Source organism: Letharia columbiana, assembly GCF_014066305.1.
Source record: "Letharia columbiana isolate WasteWater2 chromosome Unknown Sc0000016_s0, whole genome shotgun sequence".
NCBI lineage: Eukaryota > Fungi > Ascomycota > Lecanoromycetes > Lecanorales > Parmeliaceae > Letharia > Letharia columbiana.
Genome location: NW_023501056.1, coordinates 532,319 through 543,183, shown reverse-complemented (window position 1 = coordinate 543,183; position 10,865 = coordinate 532,319). Strand labels below are relative to the sequence as shown.

Sequence of the window (10,865 nt, the reverse complement as noted above, 5' to 3'; positions counted from 1 at the left end):
ATAAAGAAATGTTATAGGAAAAGGGTAAAAAGATTTTAAATACTAGAGTAGTAAAATGGTATTATAAATAGAGCGTTAAAATAATAAAAATATATAAATAGTATAGTCTAAGTAAATAATAAAAAAAATATATGAGTAATAAAATTATATAGAAATATAATAAAAACGATAATATATATATAAGATATTAAGAAATAAAGACAAAAAAAAAGAAAGTAAATAAAGAATAATAAAAAAAAGAAATAATAAACATATAATAATATAACATAAAAATATTAAACTTAAATAAATATAAAAAAAAACAAAGTAAAAGCAATAATATTAAAATACAAATATATATAAACAAATATAAACTAAAAAAAAAAATAATTTATAATATATAACTAAAAATAAACTAAATTATTATAAAATTCATTACATTAATATAATACTTAAATTAAAATAAGATAAAATTAAAAGAAAAAAAAAAAATAAAATTCAAAGAGTATAAAATATAAAAAGTATTCAAAGAACAAATACATAAATAAAAAATAATATATAATAATAATAATACTTAAAATAAAATACAAAAACAAATACAAAAATTATAAATCAATTTAAAACTAACAAGAACTTAACAATATATTCTTAAAAGAAAAATATATTCTCTCGAAGGCTGTTGTTTCATATTAATTAAAACGGTTACTAAGTAGTAATAAGATATTTAATAGACGGCTGTCGCAACAAATCTCTTTCTTAATATATTCGCTAATTCTTAGTTATAAGATCCCTTTCTTCTTAATATAGGCTTATCGGTTTATAGACAATCTCGTAGACTGATAAAACATCTCAAACCAAGTTCTCTAATATATAGAGTAAAGTCGTTAATAAACGTTAGAGTATAATTTTTATTATTATATTCTCAACATTCTCGACCTTTTATCTAATGCTTACTTTTATATTTCCTACTTACTATATTATATAAAAGTAATACATCTATATTCATTTTAATATGTTTATAAAAACATTCGAACTGGGAGCCAGCGAAGTGAGAGGCAGTATCTTGCGGAGCTGAAGAGGTTCGAACGCGAGATTGGTATCCTCGACGAAAACATGGGAGAAGCCGGAAGGGACCGAGTGACATCCCGACGCCAAATCCGTGACAGGGATCCAAACGCATGTCTCTGCTATCGGTACACTCGCGCTTTGGGTCAATTGGTCATTGACCGTCAGTAGAGCATTCAAACGTTGGCTCCCAGGTCTAGCTAGGAGCGACGCGGAAAGAGAAGCGCAGAATCTTGTACCCTTGGTGATAGGGATCCACAAGGCTTGGGTACCATCGTGATTGTGGACAGCCACACAGCTCCTTCAGCCCAAGCGGCTGATGCTATAGCGTCTACGAAGGGGGTCAAATCATTAATGTGTAGCCAAAGGATGCAGGAGGTAAATAAACGAACGTATTGGAAAGATCGCAACGTACGTGAATGAACAAATATTACACTGTCAGCCTCCGTGGGAATAGCAATCATAGAGACGGAGACGCAACCGATGAATTCCCATGCGTCTTAAAATGTGTGTACGAGAAATGGTGGTAATGTTTTTGTCTTCACAGTCCCCTGCCGACGTCATCTTGCAGGACGCCTGCTTACTCGTACGACCCAGCCATGTCAGCCTTTCAGCCTCAAGCAGTCTTTACTTTCAGTGTCTGCGCCTTCATTTCTACGCAAACACCCATCTCAAACCGCGCAAATTTTCCATCACTTGCGATACAGTTCACCGTGGTCATCATCCTACCATGATCAGCCAAACCCTGGAAGGGCGCTACGTGGATAAGGAAAAGCTAGTCAAGCTGCTGAAAGCTTTATTCGGGGTCGGAAACTTTTCAATCAAGGTGCGTGGCTCCTATTGCCTTGCGAGAGAACTTCCAGTGCCCAATTCTAACCGACCTATTTCACGGCAGGACGTGGATGACAGCTTCAAACTTTCAGCGCCTCGGAAGCTTACCCAAGTACGTTATAAAGCCAAACTCAGACAAATGTCAAGGAGAGTATGGGAGCTACTGACGGTTGACTTGTTCCAAAAGAACGAACAGGCGCAAAGCAAACCTGATTAGCGTGAAGCGGTCTGCGAGGGCGGTGCTGCATGCCTGCATCAGCAATCAGCATCAATCACTGTAGCGGGGCGCTGAGATCGGCAGTCACTCCAGGGCAGTGCATGGGGACCTCAACCAGCATTTCTTCAATAATATAGGTCCGGGAGGGTTATGTAATTATCCTGAAGCAATAGAAACTTGATTGATACTGCTCAAATGAGGCTCAAGGTCGAAGATCGAGAGATCTTTTCTCCCGACGAACGGCAGTCGAATGTCGAGGTTTGGCTCGGCCGTGCGCCACATACGTATGCAGACCTTGTCCCGCCCGTGCTTTTCTGTCTTCTCAATCACCTACACAGTTGCGATACTGACCGAGGGGAACTTGATACACCACTGCTAAAACTTCTCCTTCTCTTCCTCTATGCAAGCTGCCCCCTGAATGACTATGCTTGGCCCCGATCGCCGCCCCGTTTGGATTGCGGCTTTTTCATAAACTCCAGTCCTGTTGGGTCTCTACTATTAAACCACAATGCTTTCCAGCTCTGATCCTTTCGCTTATTAGTTACCTTGGTCATGACGAAGAAAACATCACCGCCTTTAAAGAGATTCTGGCGGTGAGTCCACTTTGGCGCTGACCTCTGAACAAGTCAGGAAAGATCGATCAGTGACTGACCTTCGCTCAGGAAATCAGAGACGCAGACGTCGATGTTTTCATGTGCGATCCCTTCGCATCTAAGTCGCACAGATCGATGTGCCTGACCAACATTGAACTACAGATTCCTACGGCAAGAATATTCTTGGGGTCGTCTCCTGATCACGGAAGACACCTTCGGCAAAATCCTCGATAGTTGCAATGCTTTTCCAGAATTCAACGATCATGTTTCCTCTTTTGCTTTCAAGACCTCGGACTGCGATGAGCATTTTGCTACCTGCGACAGAAGAGTCAACGTTTCGGCGCAGGCCGGTCAAGATGATCACAATTGTTATGGTACCTACCTTGCCCGATACTTTACATGGTATCAACAAGCTTACCTTGGTGATCTCAGAATTATGCTATCTACTTCGATACCCAGCAAGGCATGGGAGAAAGAGCGGCTATCCGTTCTCGCTCCGCCAGACGGCCGTCTATCAGCGCTTTGACGATGTCAGAAAAACGTCCAAATGGATATTCGTGCAGGCACCTGACGATTTCTCCAATGAACTTCGCAACTCACTCTCTTCGGGAAACCAGGAAAGATCTCCTAGGGATATTCACCGATGTGCTTTTGCCTTAGCCGAACAAGAATGGCGTGACTATATCTGCTATCTCGATGCCGAATTGAGGGTCTTGGTTCGTTGCGGCCCGGGGAACCAATGATCGTCCTTTGCAAACTAATCTGACTTTAGGAGGAAAAGGCACTGTTTGTCGATGTCGACGTGTACAGCGAATGCGATTACTTGGTTGCCTTCGCCGATAGTCAAAAGCTCCAGCGGCTTCGTCGAAGGCTTGTCAAATGCAAAGAGGTACTAGACTGCTGCCTCGAAATAGCCCTCAGATGTCAGACGCACTGGCAGGATCTGTGCTCTCGGGGCATGCTGGAGTCCAGGGAAGATAACACCGAGCTTGGATCGTACATCTCTCGGATTAAAACCCACAAGCGAGGCATCGAGGCCATACAAGAGCATACGGAAGGGATCGCTACTCTGGTGCGGCCATTACCGTTCCATTCCATAGCTATGAGTCTAATCATTTTGCTTGTGTAGCTGTCTCAGATCCTAAATTATAGGAATGAGAACATGATAGTCAAAAGCAACGAAGCCCTGAACAAAAACAGCGACGCCATGCGCGAGATAGCCATTGCCGCCAAAGCGGACAACGAGCTCATCTCCGTTCTGATCGGCAAGTCGCAAAACGATTCGCACACGGTCAAGGTACTTACCTATATTGCACTTATCTACCTACCAGCCAGCTTGGTCGCTGTAAGTCTGACTCCTGGAATGCGATCTTGACCACCATGTTCCACAGAGCTGAACGATTGATCGTTTTTAGGAGATATTCAATTCTAATCTCATACAAACAACGAACGGCGAACCAGAAGCTGTCGGCACTCACCTGGTCCTGTCACGATCGTTCTGGCTCTATCCGTCCATCACGCTCGGCCTGATGGTGTTGACTTTCGTGCCCATCTTTGGGTTGCTGTTCAATGATAGGAGGCTGCGTCGGTTGCCTTTGAAATTACTTGGCAACAACAAGGAAAGGGACTAGTTGTAGATCTGGGAACAGCATAGCTTATCGAACACGCTGACTTGTTGATCGCGTACTCATACTTTTGCCTTGATAGAGGGGCGAAGCAATTTTGCGGCTGCCCCTATCGACTCAACCTACATTGAACGGAGACAAGACACTCGGATTTTCTGGCGTCTTTCAAGAGCGTTTTACTTTCAGAATATGCGTCATGTTTCACGGATCTTCTCTAGGGGAGAATGCTGACTCCAAAGCCTCGAAGTGGACTCGTCGTTTCGAGTCCCTGCAACCCAGCCACGACATCGAAAGCCTAGAAAAAGCACCAACCCTCTCTGAGCCGCAAGAAGCCAAATTCCGGCCACGGTTCCACGTCTACTCAGTTGACCATGATCAGTGGTCCCACAGTCCCCACGGGATGACCAGCTTGATGGTAGCCTCACGTTTTGGGGTTATGCGCTTTTCCTGTCCACTTCTTAATCGTGATCCAACTCTGGTGCTTGCAAGTGATGAATACCGTATGCACGATCTCCGCTATGGTGGGCTGCACGCAACGGATATGCGCATATCATCCTATTACCATTAGAGAAAATGGATCTGTGCATTGATAGTAATCGTCGTGCCATACAAACAGCATTCCCAGTCGCGGTTCTCAGCGGACCTGAGCCAGTGGTCTCCGTCCTCTTACGTACAGGGCTAGAAGATGATCTCCACCCTCTACAATGGATGGACAGCGCTACAATGGGCGATTGCGAAAGAACAACTATGATGGGGTGAAAACTTTGCTGACGAGAGAAAAGAAATCGGAGACAAGTATGAAAAGGATAGACGCGGGTCTCTCTCTAGCGGTATACTGCAGCTTCTCCTGGAACACAACCCAAACCTCGAAGCGAGGAACGAGAACGACGAAACACCTCTCTTCCGAGCTGTTGACTGTCATCATTATGAAATTGTTACTTTACTTCAAAGGGAAGGAGCCAATGTGAACGCAATCACGAAAACTGGCTGGACTGACCTTTTCCCGGGCAAGGGAGAGCCAGTGTTGCACCAGGCAATTCAAAGTTCGACCATGACTGCCATACAGCCGCACTATAAAGCTGATATTGAGGAGCTGATCTTAAGGCGAAAGATGCATACGGGCAGACAGCCCTCTACCCCACTATTACAGAAAGACAAAAGAACACCATAGAGACCCTCTCGATAAGAGGAGCCAACCTAAGCTCAGAGACACTGACGAGAAACACACCGTGGTCTCTCGGCACATAATGAAGACCGCAAAAGATACCCACAGGCTGATCAAGCCCCGGTACCCCAACCACAAAATCCTCGCCTCCGACTCGCACGCGCGGCCGCTCTCGGGCGCGGGAAACGTCGTCGAAAGCCATTCTTGGCGCATCGTCCTGCAGCAATCTCTCACAGATCCTCGAGATGGACGATGGAGATCCCTACCGACCGCGATGTCTCCCACGCAGTATGTGTCGGTCAGCATTTGAGAGGGAGTTTTCCAACACCGGTTTGGAGACATATCATACATAGCACCTGTGAGTCGCACTCCGTCTCAGACGTACTAGTACAACCTTACCCATGGGCTGAGAAGGCCTGCGGGGACCTGGAAGCCATCACGTCCACACACGCCCGCGATGCATTTCTTTCCCTTCCCATCCATCCATCCATCCATCCATCCCCATCCCCCCCCCCCCCCCCCCCCCCCTCCTTATTCTCCCTCCTCCCCAGTCCCCCCAACAAACACTATCACCTCCCACACCGCCCGAGAGAAAAAGTACCCCCGCAAAACCTCACCCCCACTCGCCAGCCAACCTCACCCCCACCCGCCAACCAACCTCACCCTCACTCGCCGACCAACCCCCCCCCACCCACCAGCCAACCTCACCCTCACCAGCAATCCCAAAACCCCCCACAAACGCCCGGCCGGCTCCCTCGGCATCAGTGCCGCAAAGCCACAATGCAAAGCTGGTATGCACACGGAGCCGAAGAAGCCACATAATAATACCATCTGTCAAAACGCTGTCCCGGAGAAGGCGTCGGTTGGTAGGTGGTGGGGCGCGGGGTGGCGTGCCGAGGAGGGAAGGGAAGGGGAGGGAAGGGAAGGGGGGGGGAGGGGGCGTGCGGAATGCGATCGCGTATAGGGTACAGGGTCCCGAGTGCTAGGATGATGATGATGATGATGATGATGAGTTGACTCGTCGATTCGAAGGATCCCCTGTCGTTCGGGATTGGTAAGTGACGATTGTGTCGGAATGGGAGATGGTGCACTGTTACCTACGTTTTTGACCGTAGGGGTTTGATTGGGTTTGATTGTTGTGGGTCAGGGGGTGATGTCGGATGCTGGTTGCTCAGAACGACTTCTGGCCGTGTTTATTATCGTCATCGGAACGCAGACTCGTGCGTCTGTAATTTATAAACAACCCCGACGATGCCCGCAAAAGCTACGGCTATGAGCAACGAGCCCAACGACGTCTCCAGCATAGTGATACACCGCGTGCTGTAAGCTGCCCGTATCACCGCCCCGATCGTGAACAAACACCCCGCCAAAATCGGGATACTCAGCGCCACATCGGCCAGCTCGGTGGCCAAGACCCTCCTCCCCTTCACCATCGCCTCAATCTCCTCATCCAACCGCTTCGCCATCTTCGTCTCCGAAAACTCTTCCCTGACCCTCCTTTTCCCGTTCACGCCCATCTGCCGCAACTGCTCTTCCGACATCTCGCCCAAAACCCTCTTCATGATATCCGTCCACTGCTCCACCTTGTCCACATCGCGCAACCACCCGGTTTCCGGATCCAGAACCGTCTCCAACGGCCCACCGCTGTTTGCCGCCAGGACCGGAACGCCCGCCAGCATTGCTTCCAGAGGCACGATGCCGAAGTGCTCGTTTGAAGGGGTGTAAATGAGGAGACGAGCGGAGTTTAGGAGGGAGGATTTTAAAGAGGAAGGGACGGAGAGGAGGAAGAGGATGGAGATGGAAGGGGGGATGGAGAGGGCGGAGACGAGGGTTTTGGTGGTGGCGTGGGTGAGGGAGAGGGAGGTGGCGAGGGTTTCGAGGGAGTGGTGGTAGAGGACGTTTTCGCGAACTTGGGGATCGTAGCCTCCTGGTATAGATTGAGATACAGTCACGCAAAGGGGAGGAATCATATGAGATGTTGGACATACCTGCAATGACCAACCTTACACCTTCTCGATCCTTTGGTTCCAGGCCGGCGAATGCTTTGATTGCGAGACCGACATCTTTCTTTCGCTCGAATCGATTGATACTTAACAGCACCTTCTTGTCTTTCCATAGCGGCTTGCTGTCTCCTTCGACCTTTTCATTTCCTTTGGTATCAACGCAAGGGTAGATAACCCCAACGCCTCTCTCACCACCCAAACCCTCCCATATACTTTCCACCACTCCTTTTGTAAAGCCACTATTGACTATCACCCTGTCAGCCCCTCTTATCCCCCAGCCTTCCCACCAATCGAATCCTATCCGCCATATCCTTGTATACCAGGTCTTCCTCCCCTGCACCAGCAGCAAATCCGGAAAATGGCAATAGAACAAAATCTTCTGATCCTCCCAGAACCATCGCAGGAAGGGTATGCCCGCCGACAACTGATCTATAAAAAAAGCCGTTGGGTTCAGCTTGGTCAGTTCGCCGCTCCAGGTGATGGCCACTAATAGATGAATTTGTCTTAGAATAGAACATAGGATTTTGAAGCGACCAAGGATTGTAGCAGGGATGAGCCAGTCTCCACGCACGCGAACGTCGAGCGTGCCATCTCGAGCTTCGTCAAAGCAGTGATTGGGGTCTCGGTAGGATGTAAAGATAGTGATCTTGTGACCTAGCTTTTGGAGACCGGTTGCTGCATCGATGACGAGGCGTTCGGCACCACCAATCCCGAGGTCGGGGTGGAAGAAGACGATGTTGTTTGCTTTGTTGGGTGGAATTTTCGGGTCTTGTTGCTTCTTTGCCTTGCGTTCCATTGGATGTATGTGGGTGATATGCCAAGTGTTAAATTGCTTTCACCTTTTTTGCTTCGTCTTGCAATCGAGGTTAGAGTTTCAATACTCGTTATCTTAGTACATTAGCAACTAGCAAGCATCCGAGGTAATCTTACTTAGTACCGTGGGTAGCCACGTAAAGTAAAGTAGGTTCCCGGACGATGACGTGCCAAGGCGGGGGCTAAGATTGAAAATTGATTGGTAACCGAGCAGTTTCCCCTGCATGAGAAATCTGGGAATAATTTCCAAGATGCAGGCACCGGTGGCGCTAAGAACAAAGGAAGGGCGTTTTGAAACAATAAGGGGATTTTTGTAACCACTCCTGTGCATCCTTTCACAATTCTCAGCTGCAGTCACCTGCAATTCCATGGCGGCAAGGTTGTGAAGGCCCACTCCTTGTCTTTTATCTTTTTATCTTTTATCTTTCTCTTTCTTTCTCTCTCTCTCAAACCTCTCCTTCATTTCTTCATATTTAACCCCAATTCTTTCCAAGACTCTTCAGTCTTTCACACACGGTCCTTACCAAAAGTCGCTCTTTTCAGTTGATACCACTCGCTGGTCGAAACAAATACACTCCTTGGTTCCATAAACTCAGCTCCCGCATCTCGCTACTCTTCGAGTACCTATCATAACATCTCTCCATCCGATTCAATAAGGGCTACCATACAATGTATCCATCAGCATTGGCAGCCGTCTACGCCGTCCTCCTCACCACCCTCGCAACCTCAATATCATGTCTCCATCACACTCACACTCACGCCCACACCCACCTGTCCAAGCGAGCGACCACCCCCATGGTCTTCGCCCACTACATGATTCAATTCGCACCCCCAGGTCTGAACGGAAACTCAAGTCCAGACTATAGCACAGACATCAACATGGCCAAGGCCGCCGGCTTCGATGCCTTCGCCATTGACTACACGGACAATGCTGCCCTTTTCGCCACCAACCTCGACATCCTCTACCACACCGCCTCAACTCTAGGCTTCAAGCTCTTCCTCACAATCGACACCACCACCATGTACGACGTAGCCCAGGTCGTCAACATCACAAGCTTCTACGCCAACAGTCCTGCCCAGCTCAAAGACGCAGCCGGCAACATCTTCCTCAGCTCCTTCGAAGTCAACCCCCCAGGTTGGAACTGGCAAACCAACGTCATCGACCAGCTAAACATACAAAACATTGGCGTCAACTTCCTCCCCGGCTCCCTCGGTCAGGACGGCGCATACGAGGCCTCGCTCCCCGACCGCGGCACAGGCCTCTTCACCTGGATCCATCCTGCCCTCTCCGCCTCTGAAGAAGCTGCCGTCGACCAAACCTTCGCCGACGCCCGCGACTCCAGCGGCAAGCCCTGGATGGCAGGCGTAGCCCCATGGTTCTTCAAGCGTCTCGCCAGTGAGACTAATTGGCTGAACGCGCAAGACTCCAACATCTACATCGACCGCTGGGTAGAGCTGTTGAAGCTAAAGCCCGACTACATCGAAGTCATCTCTTGGAATGACTTTGGCGAATCTCACTACATCGGCCCCGCGGACACTACCCCGGAGGCTGAACTCATGCTGCCGAGCAAAGCCGACTATTACGGCAACCTCGACCACAGCGCTTTCCTCAAGATGTCCACCTTCTTCATCAACACATACAAAGCCGGCGAGACCAACGTAACCGTCACCGCAGACGAAGAAGACGTCTTCTTCTTCTACCGTCCCCAGCCCGTCAACAACATCCCCACCAACGACACCTATCTAGACAACGCCTGGCCTTTACCCGAGAACGCCTCGAGTATTGCGGACAACGTCTACGTCGTGCCATTCCTCTCCGAGCCAGCGACCATTTATCTCAGCTCCGGCGGGTATAGCACCTCCATGGACGCGCCGTCATTCCTTAGCAAGAGTGCGATTACGTTCAATTCTCCCGCCAAGATGGGCCAGCAGATTTTGACCGCTAGTCGGCCCATCAACGGCCAGACGCTGAACAAGACGGGTACCGTGGATATCACGAGCGGCGGGTCGAGGTACCAGGGGAACGTGGTTGCTATTTAGGGGATGACTAATCAGTCCTTTGGCAATGTATTTGTGAGAACTGGGAGAGGGAGAGAAGGAGGATTTTTCATCTGGCTATGTATCACTCGTGCTTGCAGGAGGGATTCGTGAGATTATTATGGAGGGCAGAGCCTTATTCGCTTCGATACTTTTTGCTTCTAATGTCCACCCTTGTCGGGACAGGTGTACATATTTCGCTACAACCTTGCTGAGAGAGTGAAGGAATCAAGTCACAAGCTGACTCTCCGTCTTGCACATCCACATTTTTCAACATCCACTCTTCTACAAAATGATTGACTGACTGATTGATTGATCGTTTGATCCGCCCCATCCACATCTAACATCCATCCATCCCACCTGCACCAACCCCTCCCTCTCATCTGCACAAAGCCATCAGCACCCGAATCATTCATCCTCACCCCGTCAGACCCATCAAAACGAGTCGAGCGACCCCCGAGCAGAAGAAGAACAATCCATCCCCTCACGCTCCTCATCCATCCCTCAAGCAACCCGCATCGACCCCACCCATTCATT

General features: G+C 48.5%; 3 protein-coding genes across 3 annotated transcripts; 2 read left to right on the top strand and 1 right to left on the bottom strand.

The window, feature by feature from the left end:
- Window positions 1–1,774: 1,774 nt before the first annotated feature.
- HO173_005766 (uncharacterized protein) lies at window positions 1,775–4,316 on the top strand (the record flags this gene model as incomplete). Its single annotated transcript, XM_037307680.1, has 8 exons — window positions 1,775–1,870; window positions 1,940–1,987; window positions 2,755–2,786; window positions 2,848–3,059; window positions 3,118–3,401; window positions 3,458–3,757; window positions 3,815–4,030; window positions 4,101–4,316. 8 exons carry the CDS (start codon window positions 1,775–1,777, stop codon window positions 4,314–4,316), a joined length of 1,404 nt encoding a protein of 467 aa, XP_037165489.1.
- A 2,361-nt stretch (window positions 4,317–6,677) lies between these two features.
- HO173_005765 (uncharacterized protein) lies at window positions 6,678–8,274 on the bottom strand (the record flags this gene model as incomplete). The annotated part of the gene is made up of 2 exons (XM_037307679.1): window positions 6,678–7,402; window positions 7,464–8,274. 2 exons carry the CDS (start codon window positions 8,272–8,274, stop codon window positions 6,678–6,680), a joined length of 1,536 nt encoding a protein of 511 aa, XP_037165488.1.
- Window positions 8,275–8,960: 686 nt separating this feature from the next.
- HO173_005764 (uncharacterized protein) lies at window positions 8,961–10,331 on the top strand (the record flags this gene model as incomplete). The annotated part of the gene is made up of 1 exon (XM_037307678.1): window positions 8,961–10,331. One exon carries the CDS (start codon window positions 8,961–8,963, stop codon window positions 10,329–10,331), a length of 1,371 nt encoding a protein of 456 aa, XP_037165487.1.
- Between the last annotated feature and the right edge of the window lie 534 nt (window positions 10,332–10,865).